At 41.2% G+C, this 15952-nt stretch overlaps 1 protein-coding gene across 1 annotated transcript; it reads left to right on the forward strand.

The window, feature by feature from the left end:
* Positions 1-257: 257 nt before the first annotated feature.
* On the forward strand, positions 258-9557 carry LOC130124315 (gastrula zinc finger protein XlCGF8.2DB-like). The gene is made up of 3 exons (XM_056293775.1): positions 258-1028; positions 1113-1226; positions 9330-9557. The coding sequence occupies exons 1-3, from the start codon at positions 258-260 to the stop codon at positions 9555-9557; spliced, it is 1113 nt and encodes a 370-aa protein (XP_056149750.1).
* Positions 9558-15952: the final 6395 nt, after the last annotated feature.

The raw sequence follows: 15952 nt of genomic DNA on the forward strand, positions 1-15952 counted from the left end.
CATTGCAGGAGGTAGCTGATACCTCTGAGTCCATATTTACTCCTCTTTGTGATGGAAATGATCCGCCTCTGCCCTCGCAAATCTACCAAACCCAGACAGAACCCCCAGCTGTCACCTCATTCGAACTGATACAACTGCATGCCAAAGGCAACTTTTTAATATCAGTACCAACAAGTGACCACCATACCCTCTCTAACTGCTGTCATGTAACTAAGAGTGAAGCTGACCATACTTGCAGTCACCAAAACTGTGAGGAAATGGGTTCAACTCCGAAAGCAAGGTTGAAACCTTACAAAAAGCCCTACAACAAGTGCAAGATTTGTGGGAAAGTGCTTTACAATTTGGAAATTTTCAAAATTCACGAGACATTTCACACAGGGGAAAAGCCTTTCAAATGCACCACTTGTGGGAGAGATTTTACCTGTAAGAATAACATAGAAAGGCATACAAGGACTCATGCAGGGGAGAAGCCATTCAGATGCATCACGTGCGGGAAATTTTTTACCCATAAGTCAAATTTCCTAAGGCACGTAAGGACTCATACAGGGGAGAAGCCATTCAGATGCACCACGTGCGGGAAAATGTTTACCCAGAAGTCAGATTTACTAAGGCACGTAAGGACTCATACAGGGGAGAAGCCATTCAGATGCACCACGTGCGGGAAAATGTTTACCCACAATTCAAATTTACAAATGCACTTAAGGACTCATGCAGGGGAGAAGCCATTCAGATGCACCACGTGCGGGAAAAATTTTCCCCACAAGTCAATTTTACAAATGCACGTAAGGACTCATACAAGTGAGAAGCCATTCAGATGCATCATATGCGGAAAAATGTTTACCCAGAAGTCAAATTTTCAAACGCACCTAAGGACTCATACAGGGGAGAAGCCATTCAGATGCACCACGTGCGGGAAAACGTTTACCAACAAGTCAAATTTACAAAGGCACATAAGGATTCATACAGGGGAGAAGCCATTCGGGTGCACCACGTGCGGGAAAATGTTTACCCACAAGTCAAATTTACAAGTACACATTAGGACTCATACAGGGGAGCAACCCTTGAGATGCACCATGTGTGGGAAAATTTTTACCCAGAAGTCAAGTTTACAGACGCACGTAAGGACTCATACAGGGGAGAAGCCGTTCAGATGCACCACGTGCGGGAAAATGTTTACCCAGAAGTCAAGTTTACAAATGCACGAAAGGACTCATACAGGGGAGAAGCCATTCAAATGCACCACATGCGGGAAAATGTTTACCCAGAAGTCAAATTTACAAATGCACATAAGGACTCATACAGGGGAGAAGCCATTCAGATGCACCACATGCGGGAAAATGTTTACCCGGAAGCCAGATTTACTAAGGCACGGAAGGACTCATATACATGGGAGAAGCCATTCAGGTGCTGCGATTGTGGAAATGGGTTCGGCTCAAAATGGCATCTCAAACGACATGTCATGATCCACACAGGTGAGAGGCCTCACAGGTCATTGCAAAAAGAAGTTAACTGACTATTCATCTTAATTATTTATAATCATTTTATATCGCAACATATGTCAGGGGGTTAAATTGAATAAGTATAAGTGTGCAACTGCACAAACAAGACATGGTGCCCTTTATGATCATTTTGTCAATATGGTCAAAAACCACTGTGCAACAATAAGATCAATACTTTTATACTGAAGGGCATTTTTATACAAACGAACTTAGACTGTAGCCATGCCTCACAGCTCCATTTCATTGGAGTTGTGGTGATACAGACTTATACAGTGTGACACCATAGTATCAGATTGTTGATACTTTTTGTTATTAAGGAGGAAGGACCATAGTAATTAAGCAGAAAGTTCAATCACATTGCATTATGACCATATAATCACACATGCTATGTTCAGAGGGTCCTAATAAAGAAATGCTACAACAAAATTTCTTAAAAGTCAGTATTTTGGTAGTAGGAAGAACCATTGTAAGTAAGCAGAAACAGCAATCATGTTATTTGATCATTTAACTATGTATAGTCTAACATGCCACATTTTGTTAATCTCAGTTTTTAAATATATATTTTCCACATTCTGAAATACGTTCCATACAAAATTGCAAACTGGACAGTCAGTGTTTCATTTTTTTTCTTTTGACCGAAGATTTTTTCTGCATTCCTTATAGAATAGTCTTTTGAAAAATGACTAAACAGGGCTCCCACATAACATCACCTTTAAGGTGGAACGGAACATACGAGTAAGAAGCTGTTGAATAAGAAGCCAAGTTCAGCCTCATTATGAAATATTGTCTCCCAAGGAGGTCTAATCTAAATTCTAATTGCGTTCATTTGCACGAAAGTCTTGCCCCCCCATCATCAGTCTTGCGGGGCTGCAAATGTAGTAGAGAACTACTCGTGGTTTGGGTTTGCTCTGCAAGGACTCAGATAGGATTTCCAGTTCTCAATGGACAATCACATTTCCATGTTTAAAGATGAAAATTGTTTGGAGTGTTGTTAAGGCGATTCTAACAAAAATAAATTCAGTTCATCGAATCTTTTATTTTTTTTTATTCATCTTAACCGAATGGCCTTTTAGAGAAACTAAATTTAGGAAGGGGATTATTGAATCAGCCCTCACTGTAAACTTAACTTACTCAAATGTTCCTGCAGTATTAGAGCCTATACGCTGTAAATGCAGCCAGGAGGTTTTTGTATAGGCTGACTACTAAAAAGGATATTAGTTGGATATATTTTATTTGTGCTGTTTTTAGTTGATTAATCAAACCAAAATCTGTCAAAGATGCATCAAGTTTTCGCTGCGTCTTTTTTCTGTTTTGGTGTCTTAGAGGTCGCATGACTCGGCGTAAAAAACCTTTAGGCCTAAATAATTGAAATGTTAATTTATGTCATTCTTGCAGTGATAATTTAATGACTCATGGAGACACTCAGGTAACGTGACTATAACGTTTTTACTGAACTGTTTTTACTTATATTCCAGGTTACATCCCGGGGCGGAGAGAGTGCCCTCTACAGGTAAGGAAGATTGACAGAACTTTTTACCAATGACCATATATCACAACTCCGATTTGCTCTGTTCCATTCTATCCCAAGATAAAGGACATTGCTAATAATACAAAAAGATCCCAGCACAGGTGACAAAGAATAACTATAGGATAATATTATATTGAAAAACATGTATCTGTAATTTTTTTCAATAATATTTTATTGGAAGGAGCATTGGGTGGGGGGAAAAAAACCAAAAACAAAAATACAATGTAAATGGAAATCCTTGTCCCTCCATATTTTGGTAATCCCCAGCCCCCTTGAGTGGTAGATATATTAACACTGTAGGAGTATCAGGCGTTGCAGTAAGAGAATTATATACCACAGCATTGCCAGTTGTCATGTAAGACGGTGACAGGGGAAAATAGACTCTCTTTCCTTTTTTCCAAATGTTGCCCTGTTAATCTGTTAGCCAAAAATTTGATGTGTGCAGTGGGCTTGATACTGAGGAAGGAATAAATGTCACTAGAATATCAACCATCCCAGGTCAGTATGTACAATTAGGGCATGGCAAGCCAGCCACTGTACATATATCGATGGGATCTGCCATCATCAGGGCCAAGATCAATAACCTCCGATTTGCTTAAAAGTAGCACACACTCACATGTCACCATAGCACATGTCCATGCAAGAATCTGATTTGCATGTCACAGCCAATGTAAGTGAAGGAGTTGATGAGTTTGAGAAAGTTTGGTTCAGGTAAGAGAAAGACAGTGATCTTATGACTAGTGATTGGATGTATTGAGATAATGATATGTGTACATTGACAGTTGTGCTGACCCCCGCCATAGCCCAGCTCCACTGGGAGTATAACTCAACACCACGTGTGTCTATCAAAAACATGTGACATCCAGTGGAAGGATTTAGGGCCATGGGTCACTCGGTGTTCACAAGACTGCATGTGGGAGACTAGGGGAGAAGGAGTGCAATACTCACCTCTAATGTAAGCATATAAATGCCCATTTCAGAGCACTTTTATGGGAAAACGGACTGTGCATTTAGCACAGAGCAATAAATTCAACTTGAGGGGGTGGGGAAATTTCCCTTCAGTTAACCATTCACTCACCAGAGTTGCAAGGAGTACCACAAATGTTATGGGCTACAGATAATTACGATGTGGGGTTAGCTAAAGGGGCTGAAGTCCTCCATGTGACACCCAAGAGCACATACCGTCCATGTCACAATATCCGCTCAAACCAGATGTAGTAATAGTTATAACACCAGTGTTTTACAGTTTGCTAGCAGCAGGAGACATTATCCCTTGTGCTCAGTCACCAGTGAGGATTCCTGTCTTTCCAGTTAAAAAGATAAGGCTGGAGAATCAGCCAGCAGACTGGCAATTCATGCAAGACTTACAAACAAAATGCAGCAGTGTCCGTGAGCACCTAGGCTCTCAGTATTGGTTTGCTTTGCCCCAAGGTTATGTTGAGTTCTAAGCAGTCTACTTGAGGTTTTCCATGCAAGTCTGGAGAATTTAGGTCTCGCAGCAGGGAATGTGCTGATACAGTATGTCAATGGTTTGATGATCTGTTCATCAACAAAACAAGCTTGCTAAAACATCTGGCAGAGCAGGGCCACAAGGCCAGTCTGAGTAAATTGCAATTTGTCTAGGAAAAAGTTACCTTTCTAGGGGACCAGTTCTCTAAAAAAGGTAAACCACTGAGCTCAAAATGAGTGGAAGCCATCCTCAAAATTCGAAACCTTTCACTAAGAGGCAATTATTGTAATTTTTAGGGATTACATGCCATTATTGACAGTGGATCTGTAACTATGAATCCCTGGAGGCTCCACTATTATGTATTATGCATGACCATGGACTAAAACCAACTGAAAATATGACATAGACAGAGGCTGCTAACGCAGCTCTCACTCAACTAAAACAGACTTTGACTACCGCGGATACTTTAGGACTACCTGTTCCAGACAGACCATTCACACAGACTGTGGACGGAAAAGGTTTTATGAAGAGAGACAGAGAGGGAAAAGAAGAAAAAGGCTATGTGCACATATGTAAATATGGCAGTCATGAGGACAGACATCCTTGCCTGCCTGTTTGTTTCCTTTTTACTTAAAAATGGCACAAGGGAAAGACCATGTGTCAAAAGAGGAGGATGGTGGACCGGTCAACAAACATTGGTTTATGAGAGGCTTCACAAATTATTCCCAAAAAATGTTTTCAAAATAATAATAATAATAATAATAATAATGAACTTTATTTGTATAGCACCTTTCATACATAAAATGCAGCTCAAAGTGCTGTACATTAAAAACAGGGGCAACAATAAAACTCAACAACAATACAGATAAGTTAAAATAAATAAAACACAGACCTAGGCAAAAAACATAAAACAAGGCAAGAAATAAAACCACAGTACAAGATAAAAAAAAATAAGAATAAAAATAAATATAAATATAAAGTGGAATTAATTAAAAGCAAGAAGACAGAAATAGGTCTTGAGCGGATTCTTAAAAGTATCTATTGACGTTGCTTTTCTTATTTGTTGGGGGTTTATTCCAAGTCGTCGGTGCATAAAAACAAAATGCTGCTTCGCCATACCTTTTGTAGTTCATTCTAGGGACATTGAGCAGGCCAGCACCAAAGGATCTAAGAGAGCAGCTCGGAACATAATCAGATAAGCAGTCAGATAGGTATGAGGGTGCTAAACCATGTAGAGCTTTAAACACAAGTAAAATAAATTTAAATCAATCCTCAATGCTACAGGAAGCCAGTGTAAAGATGCTAAAACTGGGGTAATGTGATCTCTCGTCCTGGTTTTTGTTACGACCCTTGCTGCCGCGTTCTGTACTAGTTGCAGCCTCTCTTTTTTTTTGCGTAAACCAGTAAGAAGTGCATTGCAGTAGTCTAGACGCGAAGAGATACAAGCATGTGTCACCTTTTTGGCGTCTTCCAGGGAGAGGTAGGGTCTAATTCTAGCAATATTTTTTTAGGTAACATTGTTGATATGTGATTTAAAATCCAACTCAGAGTCAATGATGACACCCAGGTTTTTTACTACAATGTTATTCTGTACAGCCAGACTTCCATTCTACTTGATATCATTTCTCTCTGTGCATTAGTACCTATAATGAGAATTTCTGTCTTGTCTTCATTCAATTTGAGAAAGTTTTCACTCATCCATTGTTTAATACTAGACAGGCAATTCATCAAGGGGTTGAGAGCATTGGGGTCATCTGGCGCTACAGAAAAATATAACTGAGTATCAGCATAAAAATGGAAATTCACTCCATGATCACAGATAATTCCCGCAAGCGGCAGCATGTACAGGCAGAACAATAAAGGACCAAGAATGGAACCCTGTGGAATACCTGAGAAAATTACATGTTTGTCTGAGACATGGCAGAAAGACTAACAAAATATATTCTGCCAGTAAGATATGTGTAGAACCATGGTAGGGCAGTGCCTGAAAGGCCAATCCAATTCTCAAGGCGGTCTAGAAGTATATCATGAGCGACTGTATTGAAGGCAGCCATCAGATCAAGGAGTACCCCACTCTGGGATCGTTGACTACTTTTACAAGCGCTGCTTCAACACTGTCCTTTTCTAAAACCGGACTGAAATTTATCATGAATCTTGTTTTCATGCAAAAACCCATCCAATGTTTATACACTGCCTTTTCCAAAATCTTGCCCAGAAAAGGCAGAGTAGAAATAGGCCTATAATTGCTAAGCACCGACAGATCAAGATTATTCTTGAGTAAGTGCTTTACTATGGCTGTTTTCAGTGAATCGGGATTCTAAAGAACAGTTAACAATATCCAAAACATCACCAATCAAATTATCTAAGACCTCTTTATAAAAGGCAGTGGGAATTGCATCCAGAGAGAAGGTGGATGACTTCATCTGCAAGATGGTTTTACGAAGTTCTTCTTCACTAATTTTGCAAAAGGAAATTAGATTTCCCCGGGAGTCGTTACTAGCAGTTTGTATGTTTGGATTAACAACCTTATTCATGATACCTGCTCGGATATTAATGATTTTATTATCAAAGAATGATGCAAACTCATCACATTTTGATTTAGATGCAGGGCATAACTGCTCATGAGACTGGGGAGGATTTATAAGGCAATCAATTGTGGAATATAAGACTCTGGAGTTGTTCTTGTTTTCATTTATAATGCCAGACAAATTAGCCTGCCTTGCGCAGCACAGAGCTTTGTTATAAACAAATAGAGATTTTCTAAAAATCTTGCCGTGGATTGTAAGCTTACTTTTTTTCCACATCCGCTCTGCTCTACGGCAATCCCACTTGAGCAAACGTCTTTGCTCAGTCTTCAAGTGTATAACTGTAGTCTATGATTTTTTTTCTTAGTTTTCATAGGAACCACTATGTCTAGAGCTGACTAGTTTAAAGTTGAAGTGGTTAATTTTATCATGCACTGAGGAAATATCATCTGACAGAGGAAGACTGTGCATGTGATGAGGGAAGTTAGGTTAAGAAAATGTCTTCTTATGATACACTATGTGTTGTTTTTGCTAAGTCAGAGACAATCATGTGAAAAAACAAACAGTAGTGATCTGATACATCAGTATCAACGATCTTGTCAACAGCAATATTCAGGCCTCTAGAGATCACTAAAACTAGGGTGTGGCCAATGTTGTGGGTCGGCCCAACAATATGTTGAATAAAATCAAAGGAAAGCAGAAGCTGTACAAACTCCATAGCTTTGCCGTCCGATGCGTTATCCACATGCAAATTCAAGTCCCCAGAAATTAGAATTCTGTCATAATTAGTAAAACAAATCGACCGTAGTTCTGATATTTCAGGTAAAAATAAGGCTGTATGCTTTGGGGGCCGATAAATAGTAACCATTAACACAGAAGATTGACTTTCCAATAAGATTGCCTGGTACTCGAAGGATGAGAAACTGCCTAGATTGCAAGCGCTTACATTTAAAAACATCTGAGAAGCGTCCGGGTAGTGTAGCAGTCTATTCCGTTGCCTACCAACACGGGATCGCCGGGTCGAATCCCCGTGTTACCTCTGGCTTGGTTGGGCGTCCCTACAAACGCAATTGGCCGTGTCTGCAGGTAGGAAATGGATGTTTGTCCTGGTCGCTGCACTAGCACCTCCTCTGGTCGGTCGGGGCACCGCCCGGATTGGCAGAGAGGGGGTGGAGCAGCAACCGGGACGGCTCAAAAAGAGCGGGGTAATTGGCCAGATACAATTGGGGGGAAAAAGGGGGGAAATTTAAAATTTTTAAAAAAAATCTGAGAAAATGGCTGCCAGTCCTCCACCTCTCTTACCCTCACGTATAGAGTGGATGAAACTGTAGTTGGGAGGAGAGGCTTCAGCTAGAAGGGCAGCTCCATCTGAACCAAGCCAAGTTTTTGTTAGAAGAATAAAATCTAGCTTCTCCTCATAGATAAGATAATTTATAGAGAAGGTCCTATTTGTAAGTGCCCTGATATTTAACAGAGCCAGGTTTAGCTTTTTATCATGGCTGGACCTTTCTACAGGGCCAAGACATTTCAGAGGGACCAAATAAGACTCTGCTCAAAACCCTCTTTGCCCTGGTCTCCCTATTTGAGATGACAGTTTGAATATTACATACATCATAATCCTTCTGTCATTTAGCAAGGCACTGTCCGATGTTGTGTGACAGAATGTTTATTTATTCAATGTTTATTTTGTTTGAAAAATAATGCCACAAGAGGGCAAATCACACAAGCCTTGAGCCACCCTCCCCCTGACCAAACAGTTGATCACCTGCAGATGGATTTCATTGAACTGACACCATGTGAGGGAAAGAAATATTGTCTTGTGATTGTTGATATGTTTTCTAAGTGGGCTGAAGTTTTTCCTACAGGAAAGGCAGATGCCTCCACAGTAGCAGAGGTGCTATTAAAAGAGATTATTCCCAGATGGGGAATACCACGGAAGTTCAGCAGTGATAACTGGACACATTTTTAAATAGTGCTATTAAACAACTTTCAACATTTTTGGGTATCAATCTTAGGCAACATTGTGCCTATCATCCACAGAGTGGTGGAGTAGTTGAGAGAGAAAATGGGACAATAAACTGCTCAAAGGCTGTGATGAGAAAGGACTCACATGGATATATAGGCACAACCATTAGTGTCAATGGCCATGAGAGCAAGAGGGAGGGCTACAACAGGTCTTTCGCCTTTTGAAATCCTCACAGGCAGACCCATGAACACTGGAATTGCCCTTCCCCGCAAAAGCAGGTCCTCAGCACAGACCTCGTCAAGGATGTAATTCTTAATTATTGTGTACAGTTATACAAAACGCTGAGTTCTTTCACATGCAGGTGAGATCGGCACTTCCACAGCCAATAGAGGGTCAGCTGCACGACCTGAAGCCAGGAGATTGGGTGCTGATAAAGGACCAAAAGAGAAACATTGGAGACCCTGGGGGCGGGGTCCCACCAAGTGCTCTTGACCACACCTACAGCAGTGAAGGTGGAGGGAAGAGTCAGCTGGACACACACCAGCCACTGCAAGAAGGTGCCACGGCTGGAGACGGAGGTCCAGGGTGAGAGACCCGCTCCGCTCACAAATGAGGAAGAGAAGTAGACATGGCCAGCTCTCACTGAGGTTTAAAAGTCTACTGAGAGCCAACGGTTGCTACACTATGGGGAAAAGCATACTTTTGTTTTTATCTAGTGGAGCCTGATAATAAGGCATCATTAAGGTACTTTGTCGTGATGACGCCAGTGCCTGAAAGCAGGCCCTGCATCCTTTTAGGAGAATGGGGTTTGGTCTCAGGAGAACGATGTACTGTTTTGCAATAATAACTATTGTGAATGTCGGTCCCATTTCATGGGTTTTTGATTCTCTACAAGACAACAATGCTTTAACAACAATCGTTACATTCTCATCAACCACCTTTCACCCCCACCACAGCCAAATTGCCAGATGTGCAGATGGCAGGACATTAATGTCTTTTATTGCAAAGTTTATTGGTCATGATCAAAGAAAGTTGGATCAGTTCATCTGGACACAATGTTTGAGGGAAACATTTCATCATCAACTAAGTGACCTCTTCAGTCTAAACTGACTGCAGGTATCCCCACCCTTATAAACAATGTAGTTGCATAACGACCGAAACCAATGATCAGTTGGCCAGCTATTGTTACTCACAGTTACTGGTGTGGTGACTGGGGCATGTGCCCGTGTCCAGCTACCCATCCTGCGAACATGGCCAGTTGTGTCTGTAGGGATGCCCAACCGCACCGGGGGCAGCACGGGGATTCGAGTCGGGATCCCCGTGTTGGTAGGCAGCGGAGTGGACCACTATGCTACCCGGACGCCCTGGAAATCATATTTTTGATTAATTTCTGCTGACTGCTGGAGAAGGTTGAAGACAAGTCATAGTCGGCTGCATAAGCAGATAGTGCTCGTTTCTGTTCTAGTTTACTCTGTAGCATATACAAAGTACTATTCCACCCAGCAGATACATCCTCTATTTTTGTAGGCTGGCCCAGTTGTTGCTGAATACTTTGATGGAGTCGGGAGTATGCTAATGGGGAATATTTAAAATGACCAGCGATCCGTCACCCTTCGGCTATTATATCAGAGATGCTTTGTTGTCCTATTTATTTATTTATTTATTCCTATTGTCCCATTTTTTTGTCCCATATAAAAGGCGCTGCATTTATCCATGAGATTGGAATTTTCATGGCATATTTTGCATCACGGGCAGCATGGTGGTGCAGTGGTTAGCACGGTCACTTCACAGCAAGAAAGTCCTTGGTTTGAGCCCCGGGGTAGTCCAACCTTGGGGGTCGTCCTCTGTGTGGCGTTAGCATGTTCTCCCCGTGTCTGCGTGGGTTTCCTCCGGGTGCTCCAGTTTCCTCCCACAGTCCAAAGACATGTAGGTCAGGTGAATCGGCTGTACTAAATTGTCCCTAGATGTGTGTGTGTGTGTGTGTGTGTGTGTGTGATGGCCTGGCGTCCTGTCCAGGGTGTCTCCCCCGCCTGCCACCGAATGACTGCTAGGATAGGCCCCCGTATCCCCGCGACCCTGAGAGCAGGATAAGCGGTTTGGATAACGGATGGATGTTACTCACAGTTACTTGCTGTAAATAGGTATCATGTCTTAGGTATACCGTTAGGATGTTGTTTGGTTTATGCTGGTTTACTCTGTTATATAACCAAAACCACAAGCATGATCTATGTATAATGTATGATAAAATTGTGAAATGTCTAAATAATGACAGTAAATCATTCTACCAAAAAAGGGCTCAACAACATAATGTCAGGCCAGGATGTAATGAATATGTAGCTGAACTGCATGTAGAGGCCAAAGAAGCTTTTAGAAACTGGGTCTTATCAGGAAAAGCTAGGCATGGCCCAGAGTGTGAACACCAGAAACATGCTAACGCTAGACTTAAATATGCTGTACATTTTATTAAAAGAAATGAGCAGGCCATGAGGGCAAACTCCATGGCCAAAAAAGCTTCAGCAGAATAATGTCTATTTCTGGAAGGACGTTAACGTTATTAATAATAGCCCTTGCCATCCAGCATTGATGGGATTACTGGGCCTGAAAATATTGCTGAATTGTGGAAAAACACTATAGAGATATTTTTAATTGTGTAAAGAGTGATGGATTTAATGTTGGTAATATCTCTAACAATGATGATGTGGCTACTGATGAAGCATGCTATGCCATTGATAAATTGTCAGTAAACGAAGCATGTGGGCTTGACCAAATAACATTAGAACATCCTAAGTATGCTAGGCACAGAATCTCAGTGTTACTTGCAATGTGTTTTTCTGGATTGTTAATGCATGGCATCCTACCTGACTCTATGTTTACCAGTGCCAGTAATCAAAGACAAAATCGTTAAAATATCCAGCATAGAAAATTATAGGTCAATTGCTCTGGCTAGCATACTTTCCAAAGTATTAGAACGAATTCTCTTGGATAGGCTTCAAGAATATATATCTACTACTGACAATCAATTTGGCTTTAAAATAAACACGGCACAGATTTGTGCAAATATTCACTGAAGGAACTTGTTAGTAAATATAGAAAACATAACACTACAGTATTTATGTGTTTTTTATGCATCAAAAGCTTTTGACCAAGTTAATCATGGTTAATTGTTTGTTAAACTACAAGAGCGAGGGGTCCCCTCTTATTTGATAAGGATCTTGCATTTTTGGTATTCATATCAAACCATGCAAGTTAGATGGGGTAAGAGTATATCTGCACCCTTCCCAGTGACCAACGGGGTCGGACAAGGTGGAATATTGGCACCTGTTCTCTTCAGTGTGTATAAGGATGATCTTTCCAAAAAGTTAAAAGAGTGTAAGACTGGCTGTATGGTGGGGGATTATTAACCATCTGACGTACGCTGATGACTTAGTCATACTGTCCCCTTATAGTGCTGACTTACAGCAACTCCTCAGAGGCTGCTCAAGTTATGGTGTGCAGCATGACATTAAATTTAACTCTAAAAGAGTGTTGTCATGATTGCTAAAACCAAGGAGGATCAGAAGCAAAATTTTCCCTCATTCTTCTTGGCAGACCAAGCACTTAATGTGGTGAACAAAGTAAGATATCTGGTCACATCATCAGGAATGATCTACGTGATGACGATGATGTGCAGCGCCAGTGTTGCAAACTGTATGCACAAGCCAATATGCTGACACGCAAATTTCATATGTGTACAGACAATGTTAAAACTGCTCCTTTTAGGGCCTACTGTACTCCACTCTATACTGCCCACTGCAGTTATAGCCAAGCAACAATGAAAAAGCTGCAGGTAGCATGTAATGATACATTTAGAATCTTGCTCAAACTTCCAAGATGGACAAGTACAAGTCATGTGTTTGTGACCAGTAATGTTCCCACTTTTCATGCTGTGTTGAAGAATTTTATGTACAAATTTATGTGTCAATTAATTGATTCTAAGAATGTAATTATAATGCTCTTAACTGAGCCTACACAAAGTGACACAAGGCACTCCTGTTGTTTCTGGAAACAATGGAACAAATGTCTGTATAGGTTTTAATCATTGTGGACTTTTGAACTGATGTTTTTAGCTATATTGTTGTGTTGTTGTCCCGTGTTGTATTTTTTGTTGTTGTTTTTGATATGGACCTACCTATGTGTCTGAATAAAGTAAGATTTGAGAATAAGCCCAATTAACCCTTTTTAACTTATTCGTGATTTGTGTGCATGAGTGAATAAAATGAGAATCTGTTCATGTTTCTTAAGCTGTATAGCATCTTTATCTTCTGTGTAACATGCCTTTGTGTAATGTTATTTTCCAGATTGCCCAAAGGAGTTGAAATAAGTACAACTGGACTTGGTATATATCCGTGAAGACATTTCGCCTCTCATCCAAGAGGCTTCCTCAGTTCGTGCCTTCCTGACTAGACGAAGCTAGTCTGACTGGCTGGTGATGAGACTCAGAATTTATCCTCTTAAAGAGCTATAGATGTCCATGGCTCTTTGTGTCCCAATGTTTACCAACGCCCGTCGCTAACAGAGCCATAGATATGAGTGGCTCTGTTAGCGACGGGCGTTGGTAAACATCGGGACACAAAGAGCCATGGACATCTATAGCTCTGACAACGACTCCAAGAGGATAAATTCTGAGTCTCATCACCAGCCAGTCAGACTAGATTCGTCTAGTTAGAAAGGCACGAACTGAGGAAGCCTCTTGGATGAGAGGCCAAACGTCTTCACGTATATATACCAAGTCCAGTTGCACTTGTTTCAATTCCTTTGGATAACCATGACCTGGATGAATGAGAACATTTACAGACTTTTCCAGATTGTGTTTTTAAAATTATTGCTACATCACGAGCTTAAATTACGTCTCTCCCTGTCCTCTCATGCAGCCGTGTTTCGAAGGAGAGGGAGTTACTGTGATTACGGGATAATTGAAAAGGTGGGCTTTACAATTTCATTGATTTGATAATATAATAATTTCGTGTGTGTGTGTGTGTGTGTGTGAGCCCTGTAATGGCCTGGTGGCCTGTCCAGGGTGTCTCCCGGCCTAGTGCCCAATGACTGCTGGGATAAGCTCCAGAATTCCCGCGACCCTGACAGCAGGATAAGCGGTTTGGATAATGGATGGATGGATGGTACAGCGTGTGTAGCTCAGCAGCTACTTTAGCCACCGGAATTGGTGCCTTGCAGTCCAAGCGTGCTGCATACTACTGGCCAATAGAGGGGGTGTTGCACCGCTGATTGGCATTCATCCAATGTTAAAGAGGGAATATGTTGTTTCAGCCTCAGATATGCCTGTTTGATACATAGCCACATTATTTATCTGTCATGTTTACAATTTCTATTGCCTTGTACAGTGTAAATGCATACCTTTGTGAAAGCAACCTAGTTTACGTTTTCTGCATGTGCCTCTTATAATTTTATAATCGTAGCTGATTTATTACAAACCCCAATTCCAATGAAGTTGGGACATTGTGTAAAACGTGAATAAAAACAGAATACAATGATTTGCGAATCCTTTTTGACCTATATTCAAGTGAATACACTACAAAGACAAGATATCTAATGTTCAAACTGATAAACTTTATTGTTTTTTGCAAATATTCACTCATTTTGAATTTGATGCTGGCAACCCGTTCCAAAGAAGCTGGGACAGGGGCAACAAAAGACTGGGAAAGTTGAGGAATGCTCAGAAAACACCTGTTTGGAATATTCCACAGGTGAACAGGTTAATTAGAAACAGGTAGTGTCATGATTGGGTATAAAAGGAGCATCCCCGAAAGGCTCAGTCATTCACAAGCAAGGATGGGGCGAGGTTCACCACTTTGTGAACAACTGCATGAGCAAATAGTCCAAAAGTTTAAGAACAACGTTTCTCAACGCACAATTGCAAGGAATTTAGGGATTTCATCATCTACAGTCCATAATATCATCAAAGATTCAGATATCCGGAGAAATCTCTGCACGTAAGCGGCAAGGCCGAAAACCAACATTGAATGCCCATGACCTTCGATCCCTCAGGCGGCATGGCATTAAAAACCGACATCATTGTGTAAAGGATATTACCACGTGGGCTGAGGAGCACTTGGGAAAACCATCGTCAGTTAACACAGTTCGTCGCTACATCTACAAGTGCAAGTTAAAACTCTACCATGCAAAGTGAAAGCCATATATCAACAACACCCAGAAACACCGCCGGCTTCTCTGGGCCCGAGCTCATCTGAGATGGACTGAAGCAAAGTGGAAAAGTGTGCTGTGGTCTGACGAGTCCACATTTCAAATTGTTTTTGGAAATCATGGACATCGTGTCCTCCGGGCTAAAGAGGAAAAGGACCATCCAGATTGTTATCAGTGCAGAGTTCAAAAGCCAGCATCTGTGATAGTATGGGGGTGTGTTATTGCCCATGGCATCATGTGTAACTTGCACATCTGTGAAAGCACCATTAATGCTGAAAGGTACATATAGGTTTTAGAGCAACATATGCTGCCATCCAAGCGATGTCTTTTTCAGGGACGTCCCTGGGTTCTTTTTAATTCTCTAAAAGTTCTGTTACTTGCTTTAATGGCTTTAGTGCATTCCTCAGTCCATCACGAGACTGCCTTCCCCCCCATTTTCCCTTTGCTTCTGGAAATTAATAGAGTTGCTGCTTTTAATACAATTTCCCTAAATTTTCAATCAACTTGTTCTATATCCTGACTCAGGTCTATTTCATTACATTCCCTCTCACATAAATATTCGAAGTGATCCCACTTTGTTTTACTAAATATCTACCTTGGCTCTCTTTTCCCTCCCCTTATTTCCTGGTTTATCGGTATTTTACTAAATACTGGATAGTGGTCACTACCAACTGTTGAGTCTTCCCATAATTCCGACTCACATATTCCTGCCACCTCTCATAATACCAGTGTCAAGTCTAGTGCTGAGCTGTTACCTGTGTGTACATCTATCCTTGTTCCTCTCCA

Source organism: Lampris incognitus, chromosome 14, assembly GCF_029633865.1.
Source record: "Lampris incognitus isolate fLamInc1 chromosome 14, fLamInc1.hap2, whole genome shotgun sequence".
NCBI classification, from domain to species: Eukaryota; Metazoa; Chordata; class Actinopteri; order Lampriformes; family Lampridae; genus Lampris; species Lampris incognitus.